This window comes from Nymphaea colorata, chromosome 5, assembly GCF_008831285.2.
Source record: "Nymphaea colorata isolate Beijing-Zhang1983 chromosome 5, ASM883128v2, whole genome shotgun sequence".
NCBI lineage: Eukaryota > Viridiplantae > Streptophyta > Magnoliopsida > Nymphaeales > Nymphaeaceae > Nymphaea > Nymphaea colorata.
Window position 1 is genome coordinate 18,156,916 of NC_045142.1, and position 17,631 is coordinate 18,174,546.

The following is a 17,631-nucleotide window of genomic DNA, read 5'->3' on the forward strand; positions in this document are numbered from 1 at the left end:
ACATATTTATGAACATAAAAAAGAAACGTCCTTTTGATCAAAATGGCCCTATCATTCATTAGTATTGTCGTATGCACTCCTGTGGCGGTGCCCATGCCGTCGTCAACGCTACCCACGCCAATATGATATCTAATGCATATATAGAAAATGTACAAGCAAAACCAAGCTTTAATGGAATAATATGGGCATACTTAAATTTTGTTTTCGTTCATTTAACTGCCTAGATTGGATAATAGATACCACCTATTGAGATGCGAGATCTTAAATATTCTCGGATCAGGTAATCAAATTGGATCCAGTAATCAGGTGGACGAAGTTATTGTAATCAAATTGGATCCAGTAATCAGGTGGACGAAGTTATTGTAAACTTTCTTGCACATTATGCTCCATTCTGGATACGAATCAGTTAAATACATCAGAAGTTGGACTCGACCCGTTTGCCCTCAACTCTCTCTGTCTCTCTCATTTTGTGTCTTCATTGAGGCTGCTGGGTCTTCTTGCTGCGTCAAACCCTGTAAAAGGATGCGGAGAAAGGTAAGCTAGAGAGCTGCGGGGGCTTCTTCTTGCATCAAACTCTTCAAAGATGCAGAGCCAAATAACATAGCGAAAGAGAGGGAAAGAAAGAGCAGAAATGGTTTCTGTACTACTAACTTCGACGTCGTTCTCTCTTTTCTTCAGTTTCTTGCTCTACACCACACTTTCGTCGAATGGTAATCTCTCTCTCATTCACTCTCTTTCTCTTTCCCTCTCGCTCATATTATAGTGTGGTTTGGCACTTGGGTTTTTCTTTTCCTGGTGGGCGTGGTGATATAATTTTGTGCCTATCTTTTGTTTGACCTTGGAATTGGGCGTGGGACCAAGATTACCTTAAGTTTTCTTTTCACGAGGTTTTTTTTTCTTCTGTTCAAGTGGCTCTTGATTTTGTTGGTCTTTATCATTTGTGGGTTCTTTTTATAGTTGGTGAAGTCATCTGCTTGAACGATTTGCCTATGGATGATTCTTTTGCAATCTGGCGATAAATTTCTGATTATTTTCCAATTCATTAATTGCAAGAAAAAAGAATCAATGCAAAGAATACGGTGGAAATGATCTTGACGAATTGGTTTATTTTTTATATATTTTTTTAGTGCGGTTGATGTGGTTTCTTTTGTAAATGTGATTGTTCCAATTTATGCGGTTTTGATGGTGCAGCAGTAATGTGGCGAGAGTTGGTAGATGAATCTGTTGGTTCACCTTTCTTGTTATCATAATGCATGAAGCAGGATTCTTGTTAAGTTAAATGGGCTTTAATAAGTTCCATAGATGGCATTTCGATTGCGGATCAAGTTGATAGCGGATTAAGGGGAAAATCTGAGGATGATGATGACTCTTAGTGAACAAAAAAAAAAAGAGTTTGGTGGATATTCCTGCGATAACATGGATTTTGTGGTTTTCTTGAGCACATATCCGTGTCACCTACCTAAACAACTTTATGAGGCGATTGATTGTCTGTGAGAAAGCAAAATGATACAAGAATGACCAACTTCTTGAAAATGTAGAAAATGGAACTTATACAAGATATTGAGGAGATTTAAGGTTATTGAAGGTTTAGTATTTTGTTGCAAAAGCTCCTCCAGCATATGTTCTGTTTTCTTGTTTTTCATATTAAAGATTGCATTTTCTATCATGCGCTTGGTCATTACATTCAAAAGCGAAACACCTAGGCAGTTTACAAATTCTTCTGTCATGATTGCATGCATACATTCACTTTCAGAAAGACTAAGCTTCTTTCTGATCAATGAAGTCTGAACTCATAAAATAAATAGATCTTTGTACCAGACTACCAGTTGAATGGTTTCAAGTCAGTAAGCTCTTAACTGAGATCCTGCACTGGTGTTAAGCTTGACTATCTATGATGTAACTTATGGAGTTTTTGGGCACCCTTATTTATACAATTCGAGCATCTCATTTTATGTCTTTTCCACTCAGACCAGGGAACGTGTAATGCAAGTTCCGTTCAAAATGCCCTACCTTGGGGACACATGGGTATTGCACATTGGCTTCTGTTCTATATTCCTGGCCCTTAAATGATCCATATCAGATTTTTCATAAAAATGGCTGTATTCCTGCAACTCCAGCCGTATCCATGTGACATAGCTTGGGGAAGGTAACCATGCTAGTTTCACCATTGTTTGAGATAAGTGATTCATGAGGTGTGCACACTTATGGTATACCAGCTCGACGCTCGAGCTGTGTTTTATCTATAAAGCAGATAGGCAAACTGTAATTTGTCAATCAGTATTAATTTCATGAGGCAATCTTAAGAATTTTTCTTGTAATTTTCTTCACTAGGAAGGATTCAATCTGTCCTTTCGGTTTGTTTCTAATGAGGTGTACTCTGCCTTGTAAGTGGTAGATTTCATAACCTTAAAAAGAAAGGAAAATATGAAAAATAAAGAAATATAAAAATGTTCTTCTTGCAACGGGCCAAAATTATAGACGTACAATACTTAGATTAAAAAACTCTTAATATAAACATATATGGAAGTTGCATAACTTCAAGAAAAGGTAATAAGGTATCTTTTTCACAAACTAGTATCGTGATAGCTTAAAATCTTCAAACTCATCTCCTGCATGCAGATTCATCATAATCTTAAATATATGGAGTTGTTTAAGACTAATTAGGAAAATATGAGACTATTTTAGGCTTCTCAACTAGTATTGTCAGAATCAATTCATGAGGTGAATCAGTGAGGCTGCTGATTTGGTGAATTGGCTGATTTACCGATTCAGCTGAATAGGTTGGTACTGTTAAAAATAATAAAAAACATTTATTGAAAAAGAATGAAAAATATTTTATAAAAATTAAAAATAAGAAAGTTCTTAAAACAATAAAAAAATATTTAGAAACCAACACATGGCACTCTTATATTGGTCACGTAATCAAATTGGTTTGCAACTGATTCAATTTGACTCAACTGATGCAGGCCAAATTCTAATAACAAGGTTTTCAAGTGAGCGAACTATAAACTTAGCAACTTTTGGATTTCCTATATCACATATGCTCTGTAGTACAGCACAAATATGTAGTTAGGGTTATAATCAGAAGTAATAACTTTCTTGGGAATTGATATTCATGTTCAGTTAACAGCAGAATATTGATGAATTAGTCTGTTTTATGTTTGTGAAAAATTTCAATTGCACTTTAAACTCATGAGTAAAAATTGACTGGCAAGACTGGATTAGATCTCCACAGTCTATTATGTAGAAATTGTCTTTATTTATCTCAAATTGTTACTGCAACCTTGTCAAGGAAATGGGCACAAACTTAGAGGGAAAAAGGGTATGAAAAGATCCTGCTCGAGGTGGTACCTTGTAGACTTAACACTGTTAAATAAGAAGCACGTAAATGAACTGCAGTACTATGACCATAGTGTAAAAGTCTAGTTTTATTTGCATACTTATATACAAGTATCATATCATAATGCTGGAGTATTATTTTTTATTTTTCTAATTCTATTTTGCATGTCATACAAAGTGTACTAGATATTATATGGACAATATCATACACAGGGTTGAACGACATGTTCACATCTTGGAACCTGCTGCTTTTGGGTGCACCTTACCAATTGAGGGGTTCTTCTTATGTCTTTCAAGGAAAAATTGAGCCTCAGGTAACAGGGTTGGACCTGAGTTGAGGTAATAAAACTACGTGGAAGATGTATTGTCCTCATTCTAACCGCCAGTGGGTCTTCCTGGCGCTGAACAGCAAATGCAGCCTAAATGAGCCTTAACCCAGGCTGGTCAATCTGAATCCTGTCAAGTGCATCCTTGAAGTACTTCTCCCCCATATTGACCTCTTAGGATATCTATTACTATGCTACTTGTATACCATTTATTCATTATTTACTAATCCAAGCTGATTATTGTCTTGATTTTTTCTTTTCTGAGATTCTTGATGGTTTGTTATTCGACAATTCTTTTCAGCTAAATTTGGAGAACAAAATCTCATTTTAGAATCTCTCTTGGGTGAAAATGGAGAAAGATTTTCTGATTGCATTACAATAATAAGGATCTAATAGGAAAATGAATTTTTTCTCTCCCTTCTTTTTTGTGCTGCAGTGAAATCAGGTGGAGTTTGTATTTCCCCTGGTGGACGTTTCCCTCCATTCCCATTTGAAGGGCATCCTCCCAGAAAAGCTACAAAGGGACCTAAAGATTTGACCCTTTGCCGTGTTTTCCGGAAAAGAACATGCTGTGATATAACACAGACGTATCCCGCCTTGGTGTCCCTCAGAAAACTTGCCTCTTTGGGGGAAGCCAGTGAAGAATGCTTGCATTTATGGGAGCTTTTAGAATGCTCAATATGTGATCCACATGTTGGTGTTCGACAAGGACCACCAGTCATATGTGCATCTCTTTGCGACGCAGTTTTCCAGTCTTGCTCAAATGCCTATTTTGCTTTTGATGGAAAGACCCAGGTGAGCATGCTTAGTAGATTGGAATTATTTCTCAAGTTCATTACTGCTCGATTACATATTTTTCCGGCTCTGCCAGGTCCTATCACCATGTGGATCAAGGGACATTCTTTGCAGTAAAGCATCTGAATTTATTTCAAACGGTTCAGATCTTTGCCGCCTTGCAGGTTTCTCTGTAAAACAGTCTACCAATGCATACCATATAACTGAAGATTCATTCTGTTATGGTGGGAAGGCCACGTTTGACTCAACTTCAGATTCTTGGAGGCATTCAGAGTCTGAATCATCAGAAGAAGCTCAAAATTTCGGCATGTTGACTGATTTTCTTCAGTGGACAAGCCAAATGTCCTATAGTGAGAGAGTTTCTTGGGCAGTTGGAGGATTGGTCCTTACTGCTGGTCTCTTCTTCTTCAGGTTGGTCCTTTAGTAGTCCTTTCATTATCAGATTCAGCTCTGCTCTTCTTTGGCTGGAAGTTATGTTTCTACCTTCAATCCATGCCATTTTTTGTGTCTGCAAACATCAGTTTGTAACTTCGGTTTTACTTTTCTACTTTTGGAGGCTTCACTGACACTTATTGAGACCCATCCTCTAAAGCTTGTTCGAAGTAGGAAGCCCTTAGTGAAGCGGCTTTTATTTTCATGCATTGGCCTACTATTCTCATTGTTTTTTGGTGATTGAAGTGGTTGTTTCTTTTGAATCTCTGATAGATCTCAGTTGGTAGGGGCAGCTTATTAAGGTTATGGTGCAACTGTTTTAGCTTTAATACTTTCACTGGTTTAGAGCACTGATATGCAATTTTGTGGATTCTATTACAGTAAAAGGAAAGGATACAATCATCGACTGAAGCAAGTTGCAATTCAACGAGCAACTCAGAAGATCAGAAGAGAAGCAGCTAGGCGGTAGTGGTCTGCAGGTGTGAAGGGATATATCAGGTCCTGTCATTGTGCATAAAGCAGTCCCTGTATTCCTTTCTCCTGCTTAACATGTGCTTCCCGTGGTTCTGCGCTTATGCGTGGTCTTTCTACGTCTGGGTCTTGCTCACTTGTCTGTTAACTTTATTTTGAACTGAATATTAAAATGTATTCTGCTTAGTTTTTTTGTGTTTTAGATAAAGGTAATTATCTTGTTCTTTATTGCTGTAGCCTTAGGTACGCTTTGCCTGTTTTTTTTTTTTTTTTTTAAATGTTCTTTTTGCATTTTATAACCTCTGAAGTTTCCAGGTATCCTAGAGCACCAATACCTATATGTATGAAGTTCTCAAGAAAAGGACAGGTCTGGAAATACTGCCGAAAGAAAATATGATAAAATAAGGATAAAGCAGGACCGTGGCTTCCAACTTTTCTCTTGTTCATGTCAAACATAAAACGTATGATCTTTAGAATCCTTGCCATTGGCCACTGCACTTCAAACTGCAATTCATTTCAGAACAATATTTGGAGACTTTGGTTTATTATCATGGCATTCTAAAAATCGATGAGTTGCAGAAAAACTAAAAGGGCGTCTAGGATTGAGATTGCCAACTGTGACTATGGTAGCAACTCATGTCAACAACGATTATATTTTGGGAGTGAAAAAACTTGAGAGAAGGAGAGCCTTGGCCGTCAAAAGTGCGTATAGGCTGTGCCACCTTTTTTTACTAGGCTGGGTCACTCAGGTGCCCAAGTTTTTTTTTTTTTTAATTATAAATTTCTTTTTTCTTCTTTCGGTTTCTAAATTTTCTTCTTATTCTTGTTTTCCTTTTCCTCCTTTGTTTTCCCATTTTGTTTACTGTTTTTGGCTTTGCCTAGGCCCGTCCAAGCCCTTTTAAGTAGTGTTTAGATCAGATGCTGATTTTTAGTCTACATTAGGTTCAATCCACAGCATAAGCAAACAATGGATGCTTATCGAATTGGTGGGTGATGAAAGTTGGGTGTCAGTTTGATTTTTATGAGTGTTATTCCTTTGGTCAAAAGTTTGGTCGTTTGATTTTTATGAGTGCTACTCCTTTGGTTTGTAAATTTCAGATGCTTGACGCCTTGACGGGTGTGTCACTCCTTACTTAGGTCCTAAATTAGCCCTGGACCTACAGGCTCAAAGAGTAAAAGGTTTTGGCCTCTTCCTCCTATAAAAAAAAAACATGTAATTCACATTAAAACTTAATAGATATTGGCATCATTTGAAGCTAAGAAAATAATTTTTTAGAGTGGGTCTGTGCATGAGGATAAGAGGTGGGGTTTTCATAAGGAAGAGCACATTCCACGTGATCTATGACCCCTTTTTGCCTTTGATTGACACTACATGCATTTAACATCGTTGGGGAAGCCAAGAGGATGTCCATTTAGAGTATTCAAGCAATAAGCAGCTCAAAGAACATGTGTCACCTTAATATATAAATATCATCTTCAAGCATCTTAAATAATCAAGAACACACCATAGTTCCTTTAACCTGGATTGTCTGAAGTCTACTGTGAGTTTGAGGGAGGTAGATAATCCTCAAATTACTGTTCCTTCTTTCTTAAATTGTTCGTTACCCTTTTTATTTGTTTTTTTGCTTTCGATAGCCATTCTTCCCACCATCAGATTGGTATACTCTAGTTTTTGCTACGGGCACTTAACTATAGTTTTAAGATTTCGGCAGAAATGTAATTTTTAAACTTTTTATATTGCAACATGTAAAATTTTATATTTTTAAAAAATTTGAGAGGGGGATGGCCCGTGGTTATGAAAAGCTCATAGCTAAGATGGCGTGAACCATTCACTCTGCCAGCTTGGCACATATGAAACACAAGGATTTTTTTTTTTTTTTAAAAAAAAAAAACTTTCAGAATGTGACCGACAACCTTAGTCAGTATTTTATACAAGGATTATGACATAATTTGATTGTATAATCTGCACGCATTTTAACTATGGCTTGAAGCAAGGCACCTGGGGACCCACACCAACAAGAGAGAAAGAAAGAGAGGTGCCGGCAAATTTACCCTGTGATCACAGCAAGTAGATCTCGGGTGGATCTCTATCGTTAAACTAGAATGTCGCGCTTGCCACCATTTGCATTTTAAGAGAAAAGTTTGACAACAACTGTGCTGTGAGCCGCCTTACTGCCAATTGTGCTATGCCCGTAGGGCTAAATCCAAATCAAACTTATTAAGATCATATTTGGATTCAGATTCATTGTCGGATTAATTTTGGATAATCCAGATCGCTTGGTAGTTGTAACTTGTCCGCTTCACCAAAGTCCACCAACCCAGCGAATCTTTATTGTAGTCTTACTGCATTTGGGCTTATATTTTTCTCATAAATCCCTAAAAAGGAAATATTTCTGTAATTTACTTAATAACCACTGTGCTTTTCATAAAAACTGTCAAATAAGAGCATGAAGTAAAACTTCATTGATCTACTTAACAGTTAGAAAACGTTAGTATCACTTTTTTTTTTTCAATATAACCTTCTCTCACTAGATTTTTTTTTTCATTGATTTAGCTAAACGTGGGTAGCTTGTGGTAGAGGCGGAGGTAGCCAGGGGCATCAAGGTTTTGCTTTTCAAGTTATATATATATATATATATATATAATCAATCCTAAGAGACGTTTAGTATTGGTAGATGGTTCAAATTTAAAAATTGACCGCTAAAAAAATCATTATATTAGCATTAGCAATTATTTATGGTAGTTTTAAGAACGATTTCTAGTTTGTTTAGTGACAAGTTTTTAAATTTTAGTCATTGAGCAACTATTTGGCATTCGGCAATATTTCATATAATAAAAATAATATTTTACATAATATATATAAAAACTTGAATTGTCAAGTCACAAATAGCGACATTATGGACCATTTGACTTTTCAAGATATTAATATACTTACACTTATATTTGAATTACATGTGCATGTGTGTTTATATATATATATATATACATACACATATATACTTTATAATTCGATTATACTTACACTTATATTTGAATTACATGTGCATGTGTGTTTATATATATATATATATACACACACATATTAATTATAATTCGATTATAAATGTATAAGAGAGAGAGAGAGAGAGAGAGAGAGAGAGAGCCATTCTCAACTTTCTTCTACACACACATATAATTATATAATTCTATTATAAATATAAGAGAGAGAGAGAGAGTCATTTTCAACTTTCTTCCACTTGAAGGTCTTAATAGGTCTAACTCTGGAACCAGTGAGTTGGAGTTCCTCTCAAAAGAGAAGAACTTTTGTTGCCTAAAGTGGGGTGATCTTTTGAAACCCTTTCATTCTTCTGCAGGTTGGGAAGGAAAAGAAAGAAGCGGCAGATTAATGAAAGCAGTCCGAGTTTTTGATCGATTTAGCCTTTTTCACTCATTTTGGAAGCACTCCATGAGCAGCTGAGGTAACTATTGTGAAGGCATATTTATTTTCTCCCTAGATGTTGGTTTTCTCTCTGCTTAGGAATAATAATCACTTTCAAATCTTAATCAAGTGATAAAGCCAGGGGTGGAGCCAGAAATTTTTCATTAGAGAGACCGAATTATAGTTTCACAGCCAAAATATATTTTTTTCAAAATTTTTGTACAGGATAAATGATTGTTTTTAAATTACACATAAAAGTTTCTCTATTCGCAAGCATAGCGTCGAGTCTCCCTGGTGAAAGTTTCTCTGCTGATTTAGATGACAGTTATTTTGAAGTTTTTCCCTACTACTCAAAGCTCTCTCTTCCCCCCATAAGGAATCATCTTGGTTGTTAATCTTTTAAGATGCACAGCTGAGGAAAAAAAAAGAAAAAAATGTTAATTAATGCTAGATGACTAAAATATCATATCCCAATTTTCTAGTTTTTTTCTTAGACATCTGTCTTGAAAAGATCCATCAAGATGATTCCTTATGGTTTATATATATATATAAACCAAATTCTCAAAACAATATCCTAACCATTTACATCCATAAGGTATTGTGCTGCACTACTGAATGCAGATTTAAACCTAAGAAGTTCTTAATTGGATAGATCTCAAAGTGGAAATGTTTAACTGTTATCATAGTGCTTTTTGAGGTTTTTATGCCAGAAACAAGTTTTTTGGGGCACAATTTGATTCAACTTCTAATATTTTATCATAATTTTTATGACTTTAGCTTAGTTCTCATTTAGTTCATGTGCCAATATTTTATTCTTTTGTTTCTTTTAAAAGTCTAATGGTTATGGGCATGATTTTCACAGTTTGGCTTTCTTGGAAACAAAAAGAAAATGCATCAAACAATTCCATCAGGTTTCCTTAATCATTCTGAAGAATGAACTACCACCCAAGTTTAATTAGAATGGCGAACATCAAAGATGCAAGTTCTACTCATCTTAGGCTTCACTTGTCTCTAAAGGGGTTGGTGCAACGGTACTTAATAGGGGGCTAGTTCTTGTTTTGAATTCTCGTGACATCAATCTTTTATGATGCAAAAAAGAGGGTTATTATCACACAAGTTGAAATGTGGTGAGAGCGGCATCTCGAAGCACAAAAAACAAGCCTTTCACTTTAGGGAGACATATGGTTGGGTGGGGGCTTCGGCTCTCATCTGGGTGATAAGATGAAATACTCTTCATGCTCGCCTAAAAGTTCTACTCACTTTTGTCACTTTGAAATTATTTACTTACTCTTCTTCAACTTAATTCTTACTCTTCATGCTCACCTGAAAATTCTGCTCACTTTTTCCACTTTGAAATTATTTACTTACTCTTCGTCATGTCTGTAAAATTCATGAGTAATTATGAAAGTGGCATTCTACCAAACAAAATCCATATTGGTTGCTTATATTATATTTATACGCAATCTTATAACAACAACAACAACTATAATAATTTACTTCGTCATGTTTGTTGATGGTGGGTAAAATGTTATATGCAAAGCAATTAAATATGTCTTACGCTTTGTAGCTTTTTATTATTCAAACAAATTGTCTTAATCTTGCTTCTTTAGCACATATGCAGTTAAATAGGAACAGGCGTTACAAGATTCCAATTTTTTTCTTAAGAACTCAACAAACATTGGATCCATATCCAACAGATCAAATTCCAAGTCAAACAAACACGCCATGTTTTATGGGAATCCCCATTCAAGTGATTCCAGCATCAAAATTCTTTGATCAAAATCTCAGGATCAAATCCTGATGCTGCCAAACGCTACCTTATTCTTCCATAAGAATTTCTTTCCTTTCTAAGTTTTTTTTTTTCTTTCTAAAAAAATTTTAATTAAACATGAAGCGCTCTAAATTTCATGTCTTAAACCAAGTCCAAAATAGAAGCAATCAAACGTATTTCATGCCATAATATCTCGTAGTATCATTTGATATCTCATGCTTTTTTAACTGTATGAAAGAAGTCGCCACTTCCCAAGAGTGTGACTTCTCCTCGCAGCTTTGCGTTGCTGGGGAGGCAACTCTAGATAAAGAGCTAGCAGATTAGTTGTACTTCTTTCAATATGCTTAATAAGATAGTCTCATACCCATATTCGAATCTGATTCTTAAAAACTGCAATAGTATCTAATTCAATATGGTTTTTTTTTTCGTAGAAAATTCGAGGGGAGGCTTGTGCTTCTCCAAACATTCATGCAAATTCGTTGTTAGAACTAAGTTATTTTCACTGATGAAGACATATTGAATTTCTGTTTTGGTGCCGGTCTAATTCGTTCTTAATCACAATTTCACAAATATTCTGCAGGAGCAGAGTCAATTTTTTTTCATGAGGAGGGTTAAATTATAGTTTCAAAATATAACTTTTTAAAATTTTTATATAAGATAAATATAATTTTACATGTAAATTTAAAAGAAAATCTTGATAAGGGCCAGAGCCCTGGCTTCCCCCAGGCTCTGCCCCTAAAAGACAATATCTAGGCATTAAATTAATATGGTTGGTTTGGTAGGAAGCATGTCTTCATCTATATATGTCTTCATCTATAACGTGCAAGTAATATTTCTTAAGGTACTCTCTTCAAATGTACCCAAAAAAATTTATATAAAAGAGCTAGCTGTATACTGTGTCTTACTGTTCAAGCGAGGTGTCAACAGTGGCCTACATGGACTCACATAATTGATTTTATTTGCATATTAGTTCCTCCCTGTAATTTAATTTATCATATATTGGTGCCTCTTAAATTTAAGATTTCTCATGTTTGTGCTCTCGGCCACAAACTTTTAGCTCTGCTGCCACTGCATCTTTTGGATCGAAGCACTTTCTGGGCCTCTTAAGGTGTATTTGATAGCTTTAGAGGTTTGTAAAAATGCAGGTCTCTAGTTCAATTTTAGTGGTGCTAGGCTCCTGTGCTTTACAATGATAGGCGGCATTCAAGTTGAAGGATGTGCCGCTGCTATCACTGACTCCGATACAGCTCAATGCAGGATGAACCTTTCGCTCACCCTTATTGCTTTATATCTATGATCAGAGTTTGATCCACAATTCCTTTATGTGGGACCTACAGTAAACACTCTACAAATAGACAGTTCCCGATTTAGTTTCATGAGTTGATTTTGACAACCACTGTTGATGAGACGAATCGGTAAGCCAATCGATTCAGTGAATAGGCTGATTACTGATTTAACTTGAGTAAAAAAAAATATTAAACAACTAAGGGGTAGAACTAAAAATTTTTCATGAGAAACGCCGAATTATAGTTTCAAAATGTTAACAGGAGCCAAATATTATTTTTCAAAATTTTTATATATGACAAGTGACATTCTTTAAAATTTATTTTATTTGGTTGAGAGGCTCCACCCCTGTAAACAACTATTTTTAAAAAGTAAACAATAATGTGAAAATTTGATTGGAAAATGAGACAATTTTTAATATATTTACAAAATATATAGAAACTGACACATGGCACTCCTAATCGAGCATGACATTGATTTTTTGCCACCAGTTCAATTCGAATTGGCCGATTCTAGCTGATTTCAATAGCACTGCTCTAAAACTTATGATCCATGATCTATTTGAGCGGTTCCTTGAGTTAAGGGGAAAGCATCAAGGCCAGGAATCTCTTTTCTCTTTTAATCCTTTCTCACTTTTGAATGAAAGAGAGGGAAAATATGGACTAAGAAGGAACCTTTGAAGTTACATGTTTGTCCGGTCAGGCCGTTGTTGATACCAAGTGGTGATCTCAACTTACCCACTTTTATCGCATACCTCGGGAATCGAATTTGAGACGTGCTAAACAATGCATCCCATCTACCCGTTTGAATTATGCCCTGCCAGCTCAAACTACCATAAATTAAATTTTGCAAGAATGGCCTACGTCAAACTTCCATTATAACAAATCTATTTCCCTAAAACACACATTTCAGTAGTTGCAGTTCCTGACTTCCTGCCATATATATTGATGTGATGCCAATGACACGAGTTATGCGATGATGATGATGATGATATTGCTGCATACATGCATATGATGACGACCATGATGCTTCATGATGGTCTAAGGATTTAGGGAGTGCTGTGATATTATTAAGGCATATTATCATCCATGATCTAAATATTTTGATGCAAAAGTACTTGTTTTTATATGGGTGTCAAAAAACGAGATGGAATAAAGCGAAATAAATAATGGAAAGTAATAGACCAACATGGCATGTGGAAAGCAAAAACATGGCGGCTCGTGTTGTTTCAGACGGCCACATTGCTTATTTTTCTGCATGGAGTTTGGTTTTCTTCATGCATGGTTCTATTTTTTTTTTTTTGCCTTTTCCGAAGTGAGATATGATTTGTACTGTCAATTCCAAAATCCATAGCTTTTCTGGTTCATACTGTAATCAACTCCATTGATATTGTTTCCTAATATATTTGAGAAATGACAACCACGGCAGGACATAAAGCAACGGTTTCGTGGCCGGCGCCGCCTCCTTGCAGCAGCCGACAATGGGCAGATGTTTCCCAGGATCAGTCCTTGCAGCACTAATATTCACGTGCAGCATGTTGATCCCTGTCTCGGTGCTGCTCACCTTCACCACCATTGATTCTACTTGGAGTTCCATAGAGAAAAGAGTTTCTGTTCCGAATGTCGCCGCCCGTCTGCAGCCGATACATGTCATTGAAGATGTGCAGGCAGCAGTGAAGATGGCCGGAAACATGCGGATGCAGCCGGAGAAGAGTAGAAGGATAGAGTTTATGCTGGTGACAGGAGAAAGGTCTGTGGCATGTGGCAGCAGCGAGGGGTCATATGTGATGATGATGTCTTACAAGAACAAGATCGATTACTGTAACATCCATGGCTGCAAGGTGTGGTATGCTCTGGAGGTGTGGGAAAATGGATTCACAGGGACATGGGCGAGGTACCCTCTGCTCTTAAAGTTGATGAAGGCCAACCCCAAGATTCAATGGTTTATGTGGATGGATTCTGATGCCATTTTCACTGACCTAAATTTCACCATCCCCATAAGAACTTATGAAGATTGGGGAAAGAAGATGGTTGTGCCTGGTTACTGGGAGAAGGTTGGTATCTTGTCCTCTGTTTCTTCATTCATTCTCTTATCTTTTAAGATTGGTAGATATTTAAGTTTTGAAAGCTATATTAAAAAAGTCATGTGGAATTGACTTAGAATCCATTGGGCCCTCAACTTAATGGCACACAAGTTCTTGATCACGGGCATTTGCCTGGCCATATAAAAGCTGGTGAATACAGTTGATGGTCTTCGAATTGGAAATTCGTAAGTTTGTTAGATTTTGCATGATATGAGTTCGGAACTTTTAGAGTCTTCTGCAAAATATGATACCATGGAAGCAGGTATAATGCTCAGAAACAGCTCTTTGATGAACGATTTCTAATGCATAGCCACTTCTTTTATGTTCAGTCTCACGAGCTTAGAATTTCAAATATTATAGTCAAAAGTTAATTTCATTGCTCCATGGTTTTGTATCCTCAACTGATAGGGAAGAAACCCCAGAATTTGGTAGTGCTGTAGTCATGAATACTGCTGCAACTACGGAAAAATTGCAGTTTATTTTTCTTTTGAAAGCCAAATAAATCCAAACAAGCATTTCAGTATCTCATGATCAAGCCCTTTTTTATCATTATATACCTTGTGGACCCTTGATTTTTGCTATGCTTTCCCCTGTTCTTGCATACGGTAATGTAGTTTATGGAGTGAAACTCCTCACTAGTAGTAGGATCTGTTCTCAAAAGAAAACAGAGGGAGAGAGAGAGAGAGAGAGAGAGAGAGAGAGAGAGAGTAAACTTTTCAGTTTATCAAAAATTTCCTTGTCTGAGAAACTCTCAATGCCAAGATTCTTTTAATATTGTTTAGCTTTTTAATCCCACCAAATATCAGCATGATTAGATTTACAAAGCCTGAAATGCGTCCACCAGCAATGATAAATTAAGTTAGCCAAGTACCATCAATCTTCAGCATGATTTGGATAAGGACAAGAGAAGCATCCATAGCAGAACAGAAACCCAAATTTTCAGGAAACTGGATTCTGTTTGAGGGTAACTTATGGGTCACAAATTAGTATTCATTAAACTCTTTAGTTAAGGCAGCTTGCTGCTCTCAGTCTACTTTCGTTAGTGTGTACTTACACTGAGAAGAAAGTCAGAAATTTCTCCCTCACTGACTTTCTTCAGATGATTACAAGTATAGAAAGGTGTATGGTGGTGAAATCATAGACTCCTCACCTTGTTTTTGACGGCCATTAGTTCAGAGGTGCCCTTATGTATCTAACTGGACTTTCACACAAGTTCAGAAAGCCCGTGCTATTGAAAGCACAACATCATAGTGGTAACTTTTTCTATCCACCATTTCCAGAAGGATGCACTTACTGCTCAGTGCAGAGCTTGTCATTTCTCCCTACTAGAGAATCACAGCAAAAAACAATGACTGCAACTGTAATTTCAGGTTTATGCAGAGAATCCCGACTGGATCTCACTGAACGCAGGCATTTTCCTCATGAAGAACTGTGAATGGTCACATAAGTTCCTCCGGAGTTGGATGAGATATGGTGATCCTTCCAACTTGGCATCATCCAAGATGCGACTGAATTCTTTTCTGACGCGGCCAAAATATTGGGATCCTGATGATCAAAGTGCTCTGGTCTACCTTCTCAATCTCAACAAGACTGACTCACAAGCAAATGTTTACCTTGAATCTGGTTATGACCTCCATGGCTACTGGAAATTCATCGTTGACAATTATGAGAACATCACAAACAATGACAAGTCACGGCCTTTCGTAACACATTTCTGTGGTTGCAACTTCTGTGGTAGAAAGAAAATCTCTGCAGACTGCTACGGAGGTTTCAGGCGTGCTTTTAACTTTGCTGACAACCAATTGCTGTCTCAAGTCTCACTTTCTCACCTCAGTCTCAGCTCCCCAGATCCATTGCTGAAAGCAACTTCTGCTAAAACATCACCAGAAAGTCCCTAGCTTTCTCGCAGTACAGACAAACAAACTTATTCATTGTTTCTTCACTCCAACACCCATTTATTGAAAGAATTGATGCATAACACTGCTAGTGATGAATTAGAAGCACACCCACAAGAGCCAATGTACAATAAACAAAGCAGGAGAAAGGAATAAAACTGAAGAGGAAGAGAGAGCAGATTTTGCATAGGCTTTCTGGTCAAGTGAGTCAAAACGACATGCCTGTTATCTTGAAGAATCTATTCTGTAATGTATTTTGCTGTAAACAAAACTTTTGCACGAAGGCGCCTTTGGTTTATAGAGAATCGGTGAATCCTTCCCTGCCTAATTCTGATTGTTCTTCATGCTTGGCGTTTGTACTTCTAAACCAACCCATTCGTTCGTTAGGTTTACTGTGATTGGCAGGTCACCAAAGTGACCAAATGGTTTTCTGCTACTGAGAATTACTTGTATGTCATTCCGTTTCTAGTTTTATCTTCTTAAGCTTACTTTATCATTTCATCAAGAAAATAACATTTTTTATTGGGTTAATTACTTTATCCGTTAGCAAACTGGTTTGAGGCGTAGCCAGAAATATTATTTTCTGGTTTTAAACGGCGAGGCCTTGTGGGTATATTAAAAACTGCAAAACACATAAAAAAACCTGAAAAACATATTAAAAAAAACGTGTTTTTTCATTTTTAACGTTGAAAAAAAAACACATTTTTTTCCCATTTTTATTTGGCTGGCCAATTTTAGCATTTTAAAATGTTTTTTTTTTTAATGGTATGCGTTTTCTGTGATTATGGGTTGAAGACAATATCCATAGTACCAACAATGGGCAAACGTAATATTAATGACCAACTTTGCATGGATGGCCCATAAGATAGGGATTATTATGGCAAACACAAAGTGAAAAAACCAAGACAACCAAAACCTTTTGGTTCATATTCAGGAAAAGCTTACGTGCAACAACGCATTATCTGCGGGGACATAACTAAAGTTTATTTACTGTAACTTAAGTTTTCGTGCATCTTAAGAGCAATTGAAATATGCCTATAGAATTGCCAAATTTTGTGGCAATTCTACTTTTTTTTTTTCACTTAGATGCCTATAGAATGAAGACGTCATATGAGCTATAATTATTGAATCTGTGGTGTCAGCTATATTTGCAACAAAAAATTAGAGAAGTGTGTGTGTGTGACCGAAATTTGTGTACTGAATAAGACTATAAACTGATTATGAGCCATCTAAATAACTTGATTAATAATTTATGAAGTATCAAGCAAGGTAATATAAGTTTTGTTGCATATTTAAGTGGGCGAAATTTTAATAAATAATAGTAAACACTTGGGGTTCAAAAGTAGCCACAGTATTATCTATGAACGTTGTTGGAATGGGTTCAAAGATCATGGCGTTTCTCTAAATGATCCAGATCCAGCCAATTTTTTTCTACTTGTATTGATATGACTTAAACTATTTTTATACTAAGAAGATAAAAGATAATGTTGTTTTATTTATTGTCCCTAATACAGCCGCTATATATATGAAGGGGTTGTTTGGCAATAGGCATACTATGTAAGTGTTCTATGTATTTATCCTAAAAATTAAGGCAAATTCATGAAATATTATGAATCTATTCAATATTTGAGACAAATTCATGAAACACTCACTAGTATTTTTTTTTACCAAACAACTCAAAGGAGTTGTTTCAGGTCCCTTTTTATTTCCTCAATGATATAGTGCTTCTTCTGAGATGATCATATATGCAATGGCATTTATAGATTTGGATCTGACAGAAATCAGAGAGAGGGAGAGAGATAGGAATTATGTCAATA

At 36.2% G+C, this 17,631-nt stretch overlaps 2 protein-coding genes across 2 annotated transcripts; both read left to right on the plus strand.

Moving 5' to 3' along the window:
• Nucleotides 1-444: 444 nt before the first annotated feature.
• Nucleotides 445-5,591, plus strand: LOC116253975 (uncharacterized). Its single transcript, XM_031628982.2, has 4 exons — nt 445-710; nt 4,102-4,460; nt 4,537-4,871; nt 5,274-5,591. The coding sequence occupies exons 1-4, from the start codon at nt 632-634 to the stop codon at nt 5,359-5,361; spliced, it is 861 nt and encodes a 286-aa protein (XP_031484842.1). The 5' UTR covers nt 445-631; the 3' UTR covers nt 5,362-5,591.
• A 3,014-nt stretch (nt 5,592-8,605) lies between these two features.
• On the plus strand, nt 8,606-16,127 carry LOC116254131 (probable glycosyltransferase 3). The gene is made up of 4 exons (XM_031629260.1): nt 8,606-8,632; nt 8,717-8,821; nt 13,265-13,889; nt 15,290-16,127. Exons 3-4 carry the CDS (start codon nt 13,317-13,319, stop codon nt 15,815-15,817), a joined length of 1,101 nt encoding a protein of 366 aa, XP_031485120.1. The 5' UTR covers nt 8,606-8,632; nt 8,717-8,821; nt 13,265-13,316; the 3' UTR covers nt 15,818-16,127.
• Nucleotides 16,128-17,631: the final 1,504 nt, after the last annotated feature.

What these genes read in the sequence shown, in the direction of transcription:
- LOC116253975 (XM_031628982.2), top strand. Translation starts at nt 632, where the DNA reads ATGGTTTCTGTACTACTAACTTCGACGTCGTTCTCTCTTTTCTTCAGT. An exon ending in CTTTTGATGGAAAGACCCAG is followed by an intron (nt 4,461 to 4,536) that starts GTGAGCATGCTT and finishes CGGCTCTGCCAG; the next exon opens with GTCCTATCACCATGTGGATC. An exon ending in GCTGGTCTCTTCTTCTTCAG is followed by an intron (nt 4,872 to 5,273) that starts GTTGGTCCTTTA and finishes ATTCTATTACAG; the next exon opens with TAAAAGGAAAGGATACAATC.
- LOC116254131 (XM_031629260.1), top strand. Translation starts at nt 13,317, where the DNA reads ATGGGCAGATGTTTCCCAGGATCAGTCCTTGCAGCACTAATATTCACG. An exon ending in TGCCTGGTTACTGGGAGAAG is followed by an intron (nt 13,890 to 15,289) that starts GTTGGTATCTTG and finishes CTGTAATTTCAG; the next exon opens with GTTTATGCAGAGAATCCCGA.